Source organism: Apis laboriosa, unplaced genomic scaffold (assembly GCF_014066325.1).
Source record: "Apis laboriosa isolate Shangri-la unplaced genomic scaffold, ASM1406632v1 scaffold218_cov154, whole genome shotgun sequence".
NCBI lineage: Eukaryota > Metazoa > Arthropoda > Insecta > Hymenoptera > Apidae > Apis > Apis laboriosa.
Window position 1 is genome coordinate 129,079 of NW_025222359.1, and position 15,793 is coordinate 144,871.

At 23.5% G+C, this 15,793-nt stretch overlaps 1 protein-coding gene across 10 annotated transcripts; it reads right to left on the reverse strand.

The window, feature by feature from the left end:
- Positions 1-1,009: 1,009 nt before the first annotated feature.
- Positions 1,010-15,139, reverse strand: LOC122712794 (N-acetylgalactosamine kinase). 10 transcript variants are annotated; one of them, XM_043932694.1, is made up of 13 exons: positions 14,655-15,139; positions 13,029-13,185; positions 12,645-12,812; positions 10,194-10,401; positions 8,122-8,230; positions 7,860-8,017; positions 7,233-7,373; positions 6,919-7,033; positions 5,073-5,277; positions 3,848-3,990; positions 1,690-1,797; positions 1,321-1,347; positions 1,010-1,173 (listed from the first exon to the last, which is right to left on the reverse strand). In XM_043932694.1, exons 2-11 carry the CDS (start codon positions 13,181-13,183, stop codon positions 1,769-1,771), a joined length of 1,431 nt encoding a protein of 476 aa, XP_043788629.1. In that variant the 5' UTR covers positions 13,184-13,185; positions 14,655-15,139; the 3' UTR covers positions 1,010-1,173; positions 1,321-1,347; positions 1,690-1,768. The 10 variants fall into 10 exon arrangements, with proteins under 10 accessions (XP_043788629.1, XP_043788628.1, XP_043788627.1 ...); XM_043932693.1 differs by having other exon boundaries at positions 1,321-1,486; XM_043932692.1 differs by lacking the exon at positions 1,321-1,347.
- Positions 15,140-15,793: the final 654 nt, after the last annotated feature.

Here is a 15,793-nt window from a genome sequence, read left to right on the forward strand (position 1 = left end):
GAATTTATATTAATAAAATTTCGTGTTATCAAGCATTATTAGATATGAGTAAATATAATAATTTCCTGAATTTTAGAAATAAAATATGCAGAATTATTGCTATGCAATTAGATATTTAGATATTTATTAAATTTTGCGCTTTTATTTGTTGAGTCTTTTGGAAAGTAAAACAAAAAATATAAAAAAAAACATATAAAATATAATCTTTTATAGTACAGTATTTATTTCATTTTAACATAAATGCGTTTCATTATTTCGAAAAAGAAAATAAGGTTGAAAACTGTTCATATGTTTTTTTTATAAAGATATATTTTGTTCAATTTTCTTTATTGAAAATTCATACAATTCAAAATGAAGTATTCATTAATTAAAATTATATCTTCAGTTCCATTTATTGATGAATATTTAAAAATTCATGTTAAATTACTCTCTAATTATATCAAGATTGACAATTTTATCTTTTAAAGATAAAATAATCAAAAGTGGAATAATAATTAGAGCGATTAATATTTTCAAAAATAAATACTTTCATTTTGATTGACATTTGTACGCTGGGCGAATTTTACGCTATATGTGTAATATGAAAGAGTCTGATCAAATTCTCTCCCTTGCTATGGAGTAGATATTATTCTAATATGTCATTTATATGGGATAAATAAGCCTTCTTATTCAGATTATGGAATGAATATAATATTTATAAATTGAACAATTTTTAATCGTTTCATTTCAAGTATTTACATTTCCAATCTTGACAAATCTTTTAAAATAAACTAATGTATTTTTCGAAGGTTTTAATATATAATTTCAATAATTATAAAATGCAAAACTGAAAATATGAATATTGATTTTAATTTAATAATATATTGGTATCTTTTTATTTTTTATATTTATTTTACTTTTTATTTTTTATATTATTTTTATATTTTTATTTTATGAATGTAGTAATAATAAAATAACTAAAGCAAAAATTTGTTTTAAAGATGTTTAAAATAAAATATAACAAGATTACTAAACATATTTTTTCATCTATTCTTCATTGCAACGATTCTTTTTTTTTCCATAAGAAGTTTTCCATTACAAAAATTAACTCAAGAATGCTCTTGTGGAAGAATTGTTTTTCTGGAATGTAGAAATTTTTCAAGCTCGCAATTTCATCACAGTAGGGAGTGCATCCTAGGAAGATGTTATTCAAAATGAAACTTATATAGTAACAAATTATTTATCACTATTGATTCAGATTAGATACTATTCAAGCAAATTTAAATTCAAACACATATATATAATCTTTACTGATTTGCATGTATATATATATATACTTACTATCAGAAGTACATTATTTTTTAATCTCTTAATAGTAAACAGTAAATGAATAAATAAATCAAAATATTCAGAATTCAACCATTAAAATTTATATACTTGAACATCTTAGTAAGCAAATTGACACTTGAATAAATCAGGATTTGAAATTATAATTAGGAATATTTATCTGTTAATAAAATAATATAAAAAATATATAATAGAAAATAAAATATATAAAATATATAATAAAATATCATTATCTCGTGAAGACTATTATAACGAGAGGAGAAAGATGTTCATTGGTAAATTGGTCATATAACTGCAGCATAAATAAATTTTAGGATTTCTCAGGAATTTAAACTTTTGACATCACGTATTTTCTTGACTTACCAATTTTACCCTCTCTGTTTATATGTAACTTGTTTCACATGGTTCACCACAGTTTACAGGACTTGAGAAATTTCCTTGCCTAAGCTGATGTTCGTCCACCAGGAAGTTCTAGATCCGAGAACAAAGTGTATCGTCATTGCCTTATTTCAAAACGATGTCAAACTAAAACAAATTTCATTTTGTTCCATGGAAGATATACTACCGGCAAGAAAATTAAATGTATTTAACAATGGAAATTGAAACAATAGAAATTTCTTATTAAATTTATATTAAAACAAAATTAAAAGAGTGTGATAAGTCAGCTTATAATAAAAATAGATTTTATATAACAAAGTTTTAAAATTATATCCTGGATCTTTGAAATCTAGAATATCTGGACTTTGTTCATAAAAATGTTGTTGCACATATATATATATATTATACATTAAAATTTAAGCTAGTTATTTGAAATATTTTACGACCGTTGCTGTTTAATGTGAAATTCATGAGTTATTTCACGCTTGATTGCAAAAGCAACATATTAAAGTAATGAAGAGAATTTGATAAGTTAAAAGTTAAATATAATTTGACTCTCTAAAATTCTGAATTATGTTTGAGACATATTCTTATATTAAATTAAAAAGTTAATAAAGCTAAATTTAAAAGTTAATAAAGCTAAATGTAAAAAGTTAAATAAAATAAAATAAAAATTAAATAATATTCTAGAATTTCGCGAAAGAAAAAAACACAAATCAATCTTAAATTAAACTTGATCTTTCATTCGATATGGTAGCAGATTAAATCAATGAAGCAACCGATTCCAAAGGTGAAACAAGTTTTTCGGTGGCTGGTTGTTCTTTCTCTTATCGAGAAATTTATTAGCATAGACTGGTAGTAGAAAATCAATATCAATGTCGGATCTTAGACTGTCGAGTACGCTGACCTAACCCATGAAAAATGTTCTTATGCGAATATATATTTTTTCAATTTTGATCTTTTTATATTCTTAAATATCTTGAAAATTATTCCATCTAGAAAGGAAAAAATCATTTTATAAATCATTAAATATTCCATAAAATATTTAAATATTATTTAATGAAGAATATTTTTAAATTGACTTTATAAATTTTTAAGTTTAATAAATTATGTTAATAAGATATTTTTTATTTTTAAGACAAACCATGTGCCATGAAGAAATTTGAATGAATTCGCAATTATTTACGCATGATTTCTTTGCTCAATGCTCTTTTCTTGTTATTTCCATGTCAATGATAGAATCCTCAAAATCACATACATAAGAAATCCCTTAAACGGATCTAGGTCGAATGGAAATTTTCCCTGACAAATTCCATTTATTCACCCCTTTATCCCTTCGAAATAAACTTTGATAATGTTCCAGAAACTGCTGACTAGATTTCCCATTTGCTATGTAATTTCAATGTTGATTGTTAATGATTATCTAATCTCTCAACTAGCGAGTTTTTAAAAATAGAGAAACTTTTATAGAAGCCTATCAAATTTTTAATTTTTTCTCTCATTCATATCTTTTCTTACGTTATCATTTCAAATGCATTTCATTATAAGGAACTAGAAAAAAAAATATAAAATGCTACAAAAAGAAATATATTATTTTAAAATCTATTTTTAAATTATAAGAAAATTGGATTTATTCTTTAAGAAGACATTCGAACAATATTCGTTTTATTTTATCATATTTATCATGTTACTTTTTAAAGTTTTTAAACTTACAAAATAGCATGATATTATATATTTATCATAAAAATGTGATTGCATTACATAAATTAATATATAATATCATTAGTCAATGAAAAGTATATCATAAATTATAATACAAATAGCAAGTGCTCATATAAAAAATACATTTGAATAGAAAAAAAATATTTTGAATAATTTTATTACATAGTTTGTGTAATTGTAGAAAAATTCTAAAACTTACGTTTAACACTTACAGATAAATTAATCGAATAGCCTCTTTATTAGAAATGATTTCAAATTTCATTTCTTATATATATATACATATATAATCACATGTATTGTCATTATTACGTATAGATAATTAAGAAACCTTTTGATAAATTAATTGCTCGAATTTATAAAATGCAAGAAGAAGGCAGGAAATAGATGGAGAATGAAAACTAGATCATATAAATTGCAGCACCCTGGTTCGGTTCCGTTGGAAAAACCAGATCGTCGAGCTTGAATCCATCCTTTATCCCACATAGACCGAGCTCCTTTTTCAGTGTATCCACAAATTGAGAAACCTTGTCTTTCGTTATGATGGCCACTATGCAGCCACCCCATCTATGTAAAATGAAATCGCACGAATATATCATTTCATTAATTTTGTCATGTATTGTGAAGTATATTCGATGAAACTGACGCTAAATATGAAATTGCAATATTATAATCACATGAAACATTAACAGCTGTGACGTTTTCAATAATGAATGATTTTATATATTGGAAACATTTTCATTAACATTAGAGTTTCCATAATGTTATATTAGCTCTTGCTTGAGTTGCATGCTATCGTGTTATAAAAATAATTTCTTCGATAAACACTGGCAATTCGAAACACACCCATGGATCGATCTACTTTTCAGAGAAGTCGTTACAATTTTTTTTCTTTTCTTTAAATAGAGATACTGAAAAAAATATTGAAAAAAACATTTGATGTAAAATATGCATGAAAAAGAGTTTTTTTTCATTCTGAGTAAAGAAGTAATCTACTTTTGAAATCATTTAAAATGCAATAAAATTCATTGAATTTTCATCGTGAAACAATTAATCTTTTCGAATAGAATTTAAAGATTTAGACCCATTTTTTCTTATTAAATTATTTATTATATTTTTAATTACTTGGTATTTTTATTTCCATTGAAAAAGTATAACAATTATGATGAATAAAATTTTGACTTTATAAAAAAAGAGTGATTAAAATGTATCAGAAATTTAACAAAAGAAATATATTAAGAATAGAGTTGATTATGATTTGGAAAGTATCAGTTTCAAAATGATCAAAAAGACAGAAATATTTTTTAATAAATAATCTGCAGATTCATAATTTTTTTTATAATTATTCATCTAATTTTCAATCTATTTTATATATCATTTTATTTTATATGATCATATATACATACATATAATAAATATATCAGTAAGATGATAGAATCTATTTCTATTTAAATGCGCATTCTTAAATTGAAGAACACGAAATTTCGAGATATTTTTTTCAATTTCATTTTCATTCCCTTTGATCATCTGTCACGAATAGATATAAGATATATATTACATTTATTCTTCTATGTATTCTACATGTAAATTTAATTTACAATGGTGGACAATATGATATGACTGTTATCCAAGTCCCGAGTTTCACTTACCCAGCTCCCGTGAGTCTTGCACCGAGTGCACCGCAAGCCATAGCTTTATCAACGAGTGAATTGACACTGGGATGACTGCACTCGTATAGTTTGTGCATACTAAAATGGCTATTAGACATCAGATTGCCTAGTTGTTTTAACTTCTCTTCTTCCACAATTGCATTTTTCTCACTAATATGCTGGAATTCGAGTACTCTAGCCGCCTCTAAAATATATATGGAATCATATGATCATTCAATCGATTGATATTTAATAAATGTACTAATAATGAATACACATTGATGTTAATGTAAAAGATAATAGGAGTAAAGCAATAAAAAATTAGATAAGCACTTTTAATATGGATATAGAATTTCAAATTACTAAATAAAAATCCAGAGTTGATCTTCTTATATTTTTTTCTTGTTCTTTCTAATAGGATGTACATGTGCATCTTCGTATATATATTGTTTAAGAAAAATAGTATAATATAGTTCTATTTAATAAAGGACAGAGAGATGAATAACAGAATATCTACGCTTATAAATCATGTAATAGGCCCAAGATCTGAAGCTAATTTCATAATCTGTGGGTAACAATGCAAAACAGCATACTGAATAATATTGATATAAGATATTAATATATTCGTAAGATACATTTGAAGAGTTAATTTTAAAAGCCAAAACAAACGCAAAATTTGATATAAAATGTAATTTATATAATATAAATATTTTATTTATATAATTAATATAATATAAGTATAATAAATATAATCAATTAAAATTTGCATTAAATGAAGTGAAACGGGGGTAGAATGAAAGAGCTTTATCTTTGTCATATTATTATGTTGCTTTGTTTTCACTTTGCTTTATTTAATTTAAATTGGTTATAATTATAATAATTTAATATATAAGTTTTAATAGATTTTTTATATATAAATTTTTTGTTTCAGCCTTTAGAAACTTTTAAAATTCTATGAATTTATTAGTTAATTTATTTTATTGTTCTATGAATATATTAATATTATATAATACTAAGTGTAGACATTAATTGTATTATATTATATTATATGAAATTGAATGCATGAAATTTAATTGTTTTAAGTAGTTCGCTGAAGATTATTATTCAAGATTAATTATATAACGTCTAATTAAACTTTCGCACGATTTTAATGGAAATTTTCAACAGGAAAGAAGCGTAATTCTTCAAATATCTATGTATATATCATATTAAATGTGTTAAATTTCTTTATCATTTTATATTTATTTACTGATATTCTAAAGAAAATTATCTCTTTACTAACAAAATCTGATAACAATCATTGAACAAGCTAAAATAAAAAAAATTAAAATAAAAAAATTTGAATGGAAAGTTCTGAAGAATTGTTGTCATTTTCGCTATATTTCTAAGTCAATAAATTTTATGACTTGAACCGAATACGATTGGTTGTGAACAAATGATTACAATTAAAATTTATTACTTTATGAAGAAATGCATGCAAATGATTGATACGCGATTTTTTTTCTTCTAATTAGATTAAAAATTTTTTAATCAAATGATCAAATTGATTTAATGATAAAATAGTTTATTTTCAGTATTCTTAGAGATTTCGCGAATTCTTATCTGATATTCAAAATTTTCTTATGTACAATATCAAATTTCTTTGATATTAGTATGATGATAAAATTTGTATAAATAAATTATTCTGTTGGAAATATGATTCAGAACATTTCAGAAAAAAATAACAATGTAAATAAATTTTATTAAAAATTTTTCTGAGAATCAATGTATGGAAAGTTTGTTAGAGATATAAGAAAAAAATAATTTATGCGCTTTGTGTTTCAATGTTTTCATAAATTATTATTACCTTGATACACATGGAGAGCACGTTGTTTTAATTTGAAAATTTGCGCATTGCTAAAAGTTTGTAATAATGATATTTCACGAAGTTTCTCATTCGTTATATCAAGGTTCTTGCTAATCTGAAAAAAATACGTGTATGGCTACTGATAATGAATTAAGTCTTATCATGGATAAAATCATGGATAAACAAAAATCAATTGACATAATATCTTATATCTATAATACTTTTTTTTCAACAATGAATATTTTTTTTCAATAATAATATTCGAACAATTATTTGATATTATACATCAATTGCATGTTACGTTAACTGCATACCTCACTTAGGGTATATGGTTCTTCGTGAAGGTCGGTTGTTATAACTGAAACCATTTCGTCTAAGCTCATATTAAGACTCTCTTGAATATCGATTAGTCTTTGTACATGTTCCCAAGGTTTGTTTCTTTTCTTTGCTATCATCTATGAATAAATGAATTAATCTTAGAAAAAAGTCATAGTTTAAAAAGTATTAAAAAATTATGAATTAATTTTTTAAAAATAAAATTACAAAAAAGCATTGAAAAATGCTTAAAAACAAGAATTTTATTAATTTCTATCTATATGAGCAATATAAAAAGTTATTTAATAATCATAAAATATAATAAAAAAAATCTCATTAATCTCTTTGAAGATATATTGAATAAATATTCAAATGTTCATGTTGTTTGAAACCAACAAATAAATAAATCATTTTCAAATCTGCTTCTAATTCCTTTTTCCTCTTTCATCTTATTATATTTTAACATCAAACATTATTCATTTTCTATATTTAATTCGCAAATAATAATTTATCTCAATTTAATTATTCAGTTTATTGTAAATATTTATATTCATATAAAATACAAATTACTTTAGCAAGTAAATAATTCAATAAATAAATTCAAATTCATAATTATAAAGAATTACCTGTGCAGCTAAGCGACATTCTGCAACTCTTAAATTATAATCTGTTGTGGAAGCTTTGTTATGACAAGCTTGGCTGTGCGCTATTACGAATACTGCGGTTTCCGGTAACATGACATCGGTACCACGCAAGGGATTGAATTCGATTAGCATTGCAGAACCTTCATTAAGAGTATTAACGAGCATCACCATAAACATATTCGTATTTGTAGATTATATAATATGATTAAACTAATAATTGTTCCTTTTAGAAATGAAGAATTACCTGCTTTTCCAAGGAACGCGATTGCTTGATCCATTCCACCACCTTGGGTACCAATATATCTTTCAGCGTTAGCACTGATGGTAGCCAATTCACGTTTCGATAGTTGATACTATAACAGAAACGATTTTATTGATTAGAAATTCGAGTTCAATCTAAATTTCATTGTCAAATATTTTTCTTATTGCAATATCTATATTTTTTTTGTAATTTTTTTTGTAATTTACAGCCATTATAGTAAATATCTTTCAGCTTTGAAAATATTTATTCTAAGAGAACTCAATAATTATACTAGAAAGAAGATCTAGGAATATGTCATCTAGAAAAGCAAATTTATTCCATTTTTACAAATTGAAATTTGCATGATAAATTGCTAAATATATAACTTACTGGTATTTTTAAGTTAATAGTAATCTTTAAGTTAAATTTCAACAATTAAAAAATGTTAAAATAAAAAAAAAATAGGAATCACTTTATTTTTAATAATTTATTTTGATATGAAGAGTTATAAATTTAGTTTTGAATAAATTTTTATTATTTCAATTTCACGAAACAAGGAATGAGTCGAAGATCTTGGAATATTGATAATCTTTCAATTTTCGAACGTTTGAAAAAAAAACAAAATTTTTTTATCAAATGAACTTCTTAAGTCTATCTTAAACAAATAATTTTTCTGAATTTTTTCGGTATGATCAATATATGTAATATAATACTTTTATTATATCGAACTACATTTGATTTCTCTTATCTATTATCAACTGGTAATTTATTCTACTGACCAAATTCTTATTCACCAATATAATTCGCAATATTGCATACCAATGTATATCATATTATTATGAAATGGTGTATATGATGATATGGAATCAATTTTATAGCATAAAGTTTCAATAGTCATATGTAGAGCAATCATAAACATATTTTATGCGATCGTGGGGGTGGAAGAACGGGTAATGAACAAGAAAATATAAGAAATTCTTGGGACATTTCATTCGAAGATATTCGACGCATAATCTTGAAGACTAGCAAGCGCCACGAGATCGTGACTTCGTTGAAAGAGACATTAGGGACTAAGGAACTTTTCTCATCGATCTTGCAACCTTGAGATAGAAAAAGAGAGGAAAATAAAAGGGTAAAATGGAAGAAGAGGAAGGAGAAGGAATGATGCTCTATCGTGGCGACGAGGGAAAAGAACGATGAGATTTTACTTATCTCCGGAGCAAAGGCGGTTCGAGATCTCTTTTTCCATTATTTCTCTACAAACGGAACTGTCCGCAACAATGCGTCGAGATATGTATTGACATATATGTATGTGTGATTTAATCATAATGAAACAGCTATATCCAGTACATGATACTGATACCTCGTGCAGCTTGTTAATCACATAGCTTTGCAAAATACTCGGCTTCGAAGTAAACTCGGTGTAAACTCAATATTCCTCATTTGTTCGTCAAATATTCCTCGTTTCTTCTTCTGTTATTTTTTACTATGATAAAAAATAATGATAATACTTTATTGATTGACTTTAATAATAATATACTATAGAAATATTTCAAAGTTTTTGAAATATTTGATTTAATATTAATGTATAATGTTAAGCAAATATGTTATAATTCGATTTTAAAATAGTTTAAATAAACTTGTTTGGATAAAAATTTTTAAAAAATAATATATAATCTCTGGTATATTTTATTTATTGTTAAAAATTTTTTGCCCGCAAGAAATACTAGACTTGTTCGATGGAATAAACTTGAAGATATATCTTCATCCTGAAAAATATATTTCTCAAAAATTTTCTTCTACTATTTCTTTTTCATTTCGAAACTTTCTTATATGTTCTCTGCAAAATTTCAATGGAATTTATTTCAATTTATATGAGTTAAACATATTCCAATAATCTATTAATTTTTTAAATATTGTCTTAAATAATTCTTTATATTTTTATATAATATAATTATATAATTTATATAATTATATAAAATAATTAGATAAAATAATTTCTGTAATAATGAATAAAAATTCTCTAATAATGAATAAAAATATAGCAAATTTGAATATTTGAAAAGAATATTTACCTGACTAGCATGCACGATCAAAAGGACAGCGGCAGAAACTAACGCGCTAGAGCTCGAGAGTCCTGAATTAGGAGGAATGTTACCCCAAACTGCAGCCAAAATTCCTGAAGGTACACATTCCTCTGGGATCACTTCAAGAGCTCCTTTCACACCGCAGAGAAAATATTTGTACCAATCTGGACCGCTGTCGACGTCTCCGATACAAACACTATGTAGAAAAACATTAAATTTGTTTTTTTTGCAATTATATTATAATTTTATCTACTTCCATTTTTAGGAATAACAAAATAACAGCAAACAACAAAAAAGATTGTAAAATATAAAACATGGAAAATTTTTTTTATTAATTAAATATTAAAAAATTTATAAAAAAAGATAGTGAAATATATTTTATGTTTCATTTTTTTAATAATATTTCATGTTAGCTATATTATTTTTATTTCTTTAATTCCCTGTTACTGCAAGATATTTTTCCATTATTTTTGCTATTTCTTTTATGCTACCTATATTTGCATGTAATCCGGCATGGATTTTATTTTAAAGATTTTTTTAGAACAATGTTTGCAAATTTTACGGATTTTTGCACATATATTTTTTTTGTTGCACGAAAATAAAAAGACCAATGAAATACCCAATGGTAAACATGATATTTTTCCTTCTAGCATTATCTCCTTTTTATTTGCATTACGATGAAGTTCATTTTTCTTCTTTCGTTGAGAGGAGCGAGGTTATTATATGCGAAAACTACTCCTGGTACTCGACATCAACACGAAAAGATTAATCAGAGATTGCAGCGAATCGTTCTCTTGCTTTTTTTCTCTAAATTTTATTAAATTTAAAATTTATATGACTAAAGTTAGATATGTTAATAAGTTAAATATATTATTACATCAATAATGAAAATTAATAAAGATTAAATAATAATATTACTTAATATACGAAACAAGTTTTTTGAATTTTTAATTTATAAATTTTTTTAATTTAATTTAATATAAAAAACATAACTTTATAGTAATTTTCATATATTATAAAATAAATTGTAACCATTGTTATTAAGAAAATTGTACTTTTATAGAACTCATGAGAACTTAGATATTCTTGAAGAATACAATTACTTCATCTACAAAGAAATCCATCTCTGATAAGTTACAAAGACTTCTATTTGCTCAAATTATGTCTTATATTTTCTGTAACATAAAGAATCAGCATCATAACTGGTAACAATTCTTACATAATATATATATAGCTTCAGAAGCTATTGTTCTCTTTTTCAACCATGTTTCTTATGTAGAATTGTTTTAAATATTTTTTTTTTCAATATTTGCAAATATATTTCCATATCATTCATTATTTTTCCTTCATTATTTAATAATGATATGTGACATTTTACCAAATCAATTTGAGAGAAATTTCATAATTTATGAAAATTAAATAGATTCCATGGATTAGTCAATGATCGAAGAATCGTTTCATAAACATAATAGTTATTATTATCCATTAAATTTTTCAATGATAACAGGAATTTTCAATCGTTGACGGCTAAACTCGATGACCGTAATAAAATTACATGGCCAGTTTTATCATCTGACTTTTCATTTTATTGCTGCTTCCTTTAATCTGACACGACCACATCCAACAGTGTCACGATACTTTTCTGGCAAATTAGTTTCACGTCAGACAGAATACCATTTATTTTTGTCTTCGCGAAAAATGCATCGCGGAAATTTTTTACGATGAAATTGCATATTGTACAGAATATTATATTATAATATTATATTATAATATTACATCCAAGTAATAATACAATAAATATACAGATGTAACAATTTTAATTTGATTTCAAAACATATTTTAATTACATTAAAACTTATTTTATCCTATAAAAAAAAATATTATTTCTATGTATTAAAATATCAATATAGATAATAATTAAAATTGATTAAATCATTAAGTTAGATTGAAATGAAATTTTATGAGAAATATTCCATGTTCTATAATACTTACATACATATATATATATATATATAGCAATTTAAATTTACTTATGTAAAATTGTGCAATCTTTATGTATGCACATTAAATAGAAAATTCAGCGAAAAAATTTCAATTTGTAACTTGAACTTAAATCGTATTTCTAGAAGTGGGATGTAGCACAATACTCTGATTATTCACACTCTTGAAAGTTTAGGATATACTTATATTAAGTTTGTACTTCGTAATTGAATGCAATATTTCTTGTTATACTTTAAAGTAACTATCTTGCATTAAATTACAGTTATTTAATTGCAAAAAATGAGAATAAGAAATTTATATCATATTATATTAAAAACATAAAATAAAATAAAGCTTTAAAACGTTTTATTATTATTATAATATATATAAATAAATAATCTTTTTAATTGGTTTCTTTTTTTATTTTCTTTTTAAGTTCATAATTATTTTTTTACTTACCTAATGTCTTTGAAATTACAGTGGAAATTTTTGTATTTTGAATCTAAATTAGTAAGATGAATGACGTTGTCGTTTGAGAGTGCTACAGCAATAAGTATATCTTGTTCAATAGCCATTGGACAAACAGCATATCCGCAATAATCGATGTGCTCACCAATTAAATTAACTCTGCGAACAGTTGATTAAAATAACCGCAATTACTCGAAATGGAAGTTTAACAATATTGAAAACATTGTCCTTTTATAAATTATTTACAATATAATATATCTACAATAGATTTTATTTTATCTTGATATAATATAAAGAATTAATCATTATTATAAATTATTGTTATATTAATATAAGAATAAATATAAATATAAGAATAAATATAATAAAAATTACCTTCCCGGAACTCTTACAAAAAACAAAGGTTTGATATTGTATGTTGATTGAAAATGATCAGCTAAAATATCCAGTCTCTTTAAGAGTTTTTCATTTGGTTGTAAAATGGGAACTCGTTCTTCCGGATTTATAGTGCATTTTTCATTATCTGGCATTTCTTGAAACAAATTCATAAAAGATTTTCTCAATGTAAGTCATATAATCAACAAGCATTGTAACTATGAGAAATATTTTATTTTTCAAAAAACTTTTAATTTTTTCATTCAGAAGTAAAAAACATAATCGAGAAGTTGAAAAACAATTTAATATTTACCTGAATAACTATAAAAATACATAACAAAACAACAAAAGCCACAGCTAAATAAATATTACTGTAATAATAAAACTGTATTCGAGACTGTCATTTCGGTTCATAAATTCTATTTCAAATTCTAATTTGAAATTTAATATAACTTATAGTTTAAAATAATTAAATTAATTATAAATTTAATTATTTTATTTAACAAATCTATAGATCTATAAATATTATTTTCGTTAAAAATAATTGATAGAATATTGAAATGATTTTAATATCTGACATTACGTAATTTTATATTATTCTGTAAATTTATTATGAAATATATACATAATTAATAATGTATGATATACACTCAAAAAACTTATTCGTCTTATAAAAATTTTGATTAATATGCTACAAATAATTATTTATAAAATAATTTTCCATTAAAATATTAAAACAAATTATTCAAATTATTTCATTTACCTAATTTTAACGGTTTCTTAATTCGATATGGTGTAGCATCAACAATCGAAGAAATCTCGAAAGATACAGTCGCTCTAAGTATTCGATTTGAGTGTTCAATCGATGAATAATATATTACTACGCCGCAAGTTAAATGATAAATTTAAAGCACACCATTGTCAATTTGCTTCGTATGTTTTATATTATGTAACATTACAATATGTATGATGTTTATTTATATATTTATATTTTGTATCTATGAGAATAAAAATTAGAAGTTTCATTAAATTTTGATATTTCGTATAAGAATCAATTAATTAATGTCTTGGTATATTTATTTTTTTAAACTAATTTGTATAATTATTATCTTTATATTTAGATAATTTGAATTATTCATTTAGATTGTTTTTAATTAAGAGAAAGTTGGTGAAATTTTTATTTAATAATTATTTGAAATTATTAACTAGATTGTCGAAATGAAAATTTTTAATTGATCTGCACTATCGATTTATAAGAATTATAAGATGTTCATAATAGTTTCCATTTGTTCTACGAAAGGCACCACTATACAGCGTGTTGATTGAAACATAAAGCATTATAAAATAACAAATTATTCCATACAAATGTAGTATTATTATAATAATAATATAAAATATTATATATTAATTTAAAAAATGTCCAAAGTATTTTTTTAATATATATAAAAAAAGATTCAGGGAATAAATACATCTATAGATATCATGGCATGCTTATGTGTTTGTAAACAAGATAATACCGGCCGTTGTTGTATCAGCTTTTCATGCAATGATGAAAGTAGATGGCAAAGCATTCTTATAAAAAAGTTTCGGATGAAAAAACAGAATGAAATAACAAGGCAGACCTACCTGTTATTGTATAAATTTTAGATCTCAAAATGGCGATATGTCACGTTATCGTAGATGTTTAACCACAAACGTGGCACAAATGAATAATTTATGTACGAAATAAGCCACAAAATAACGTTAGTGTACACGTGTACTAGAACACTTGTGATTACTATATTCGCTGTACATTTAAAACTTACAACCAATTGTGCTTTTATCTTATGATAAGAATTGAAGAAACTGATAATATGAGATTCATCATTCGTAGATAATACTGTAGCACACGTATTTCATAGCTTCTCATCTGTTCATCATCATGATGAAACATAATAACACATGTGAATAAAATACGTATATTTTAAACTTTGAAATAAGATTTAATTATTATGATTTATTAATCTTTTTTTTCTCGAGTTAAAAAAAATTTGTAAATCGTAATTGTTATAGTCTTAATAATTCGCGCACAAAAACTATTAAAACTATGAAATCACAAGAATATAATTTAGATGTCCGAACAACAATTATGGCAGAAGTAAGAACTCATCAGATAAACGGGATACTGTCGGTATATGAATCACATCGATAAACTTAGATAACAAATTAAAAAATTTATTTAAAATTTAAAAATAATTTTAAAAATATAATAATCACAGTGGATACTATATAAGTTTAAAAATAGAAATTTAAATAGATAATATAAATATATATTTTGATTTTTTATTTTATTTTTCATACTTCGATTAATTTACTTATTGTATTCTCAATAATATTTTCTGTTGTATAAATATATTTAATTTATACTTATATATTCTCCCTGAATTTATATATCTTAAATTAAAAAATTAAAATTAAATCTAAATTAGATTATAATAAAATTTATTGGAATGAAATTTTTATCAATATTAGATTAAATGAGTTTTACTTGAATTTTTATATTATAAATTTTAAAATATATTATAAATTTTTATTATTAATTACTGATTAAGTATTAGAATGATTTAATATAAAAAATATTAAATCATCAATATTTTATTATCTGTATTATATATATTTATATAATATTATATAAATATTAATATAAACAATTATATAATAATAATATATAAATAAATTTAAGTTTAGTACTATATTTAAATTCATTTTTATGAAAAAATATCTTA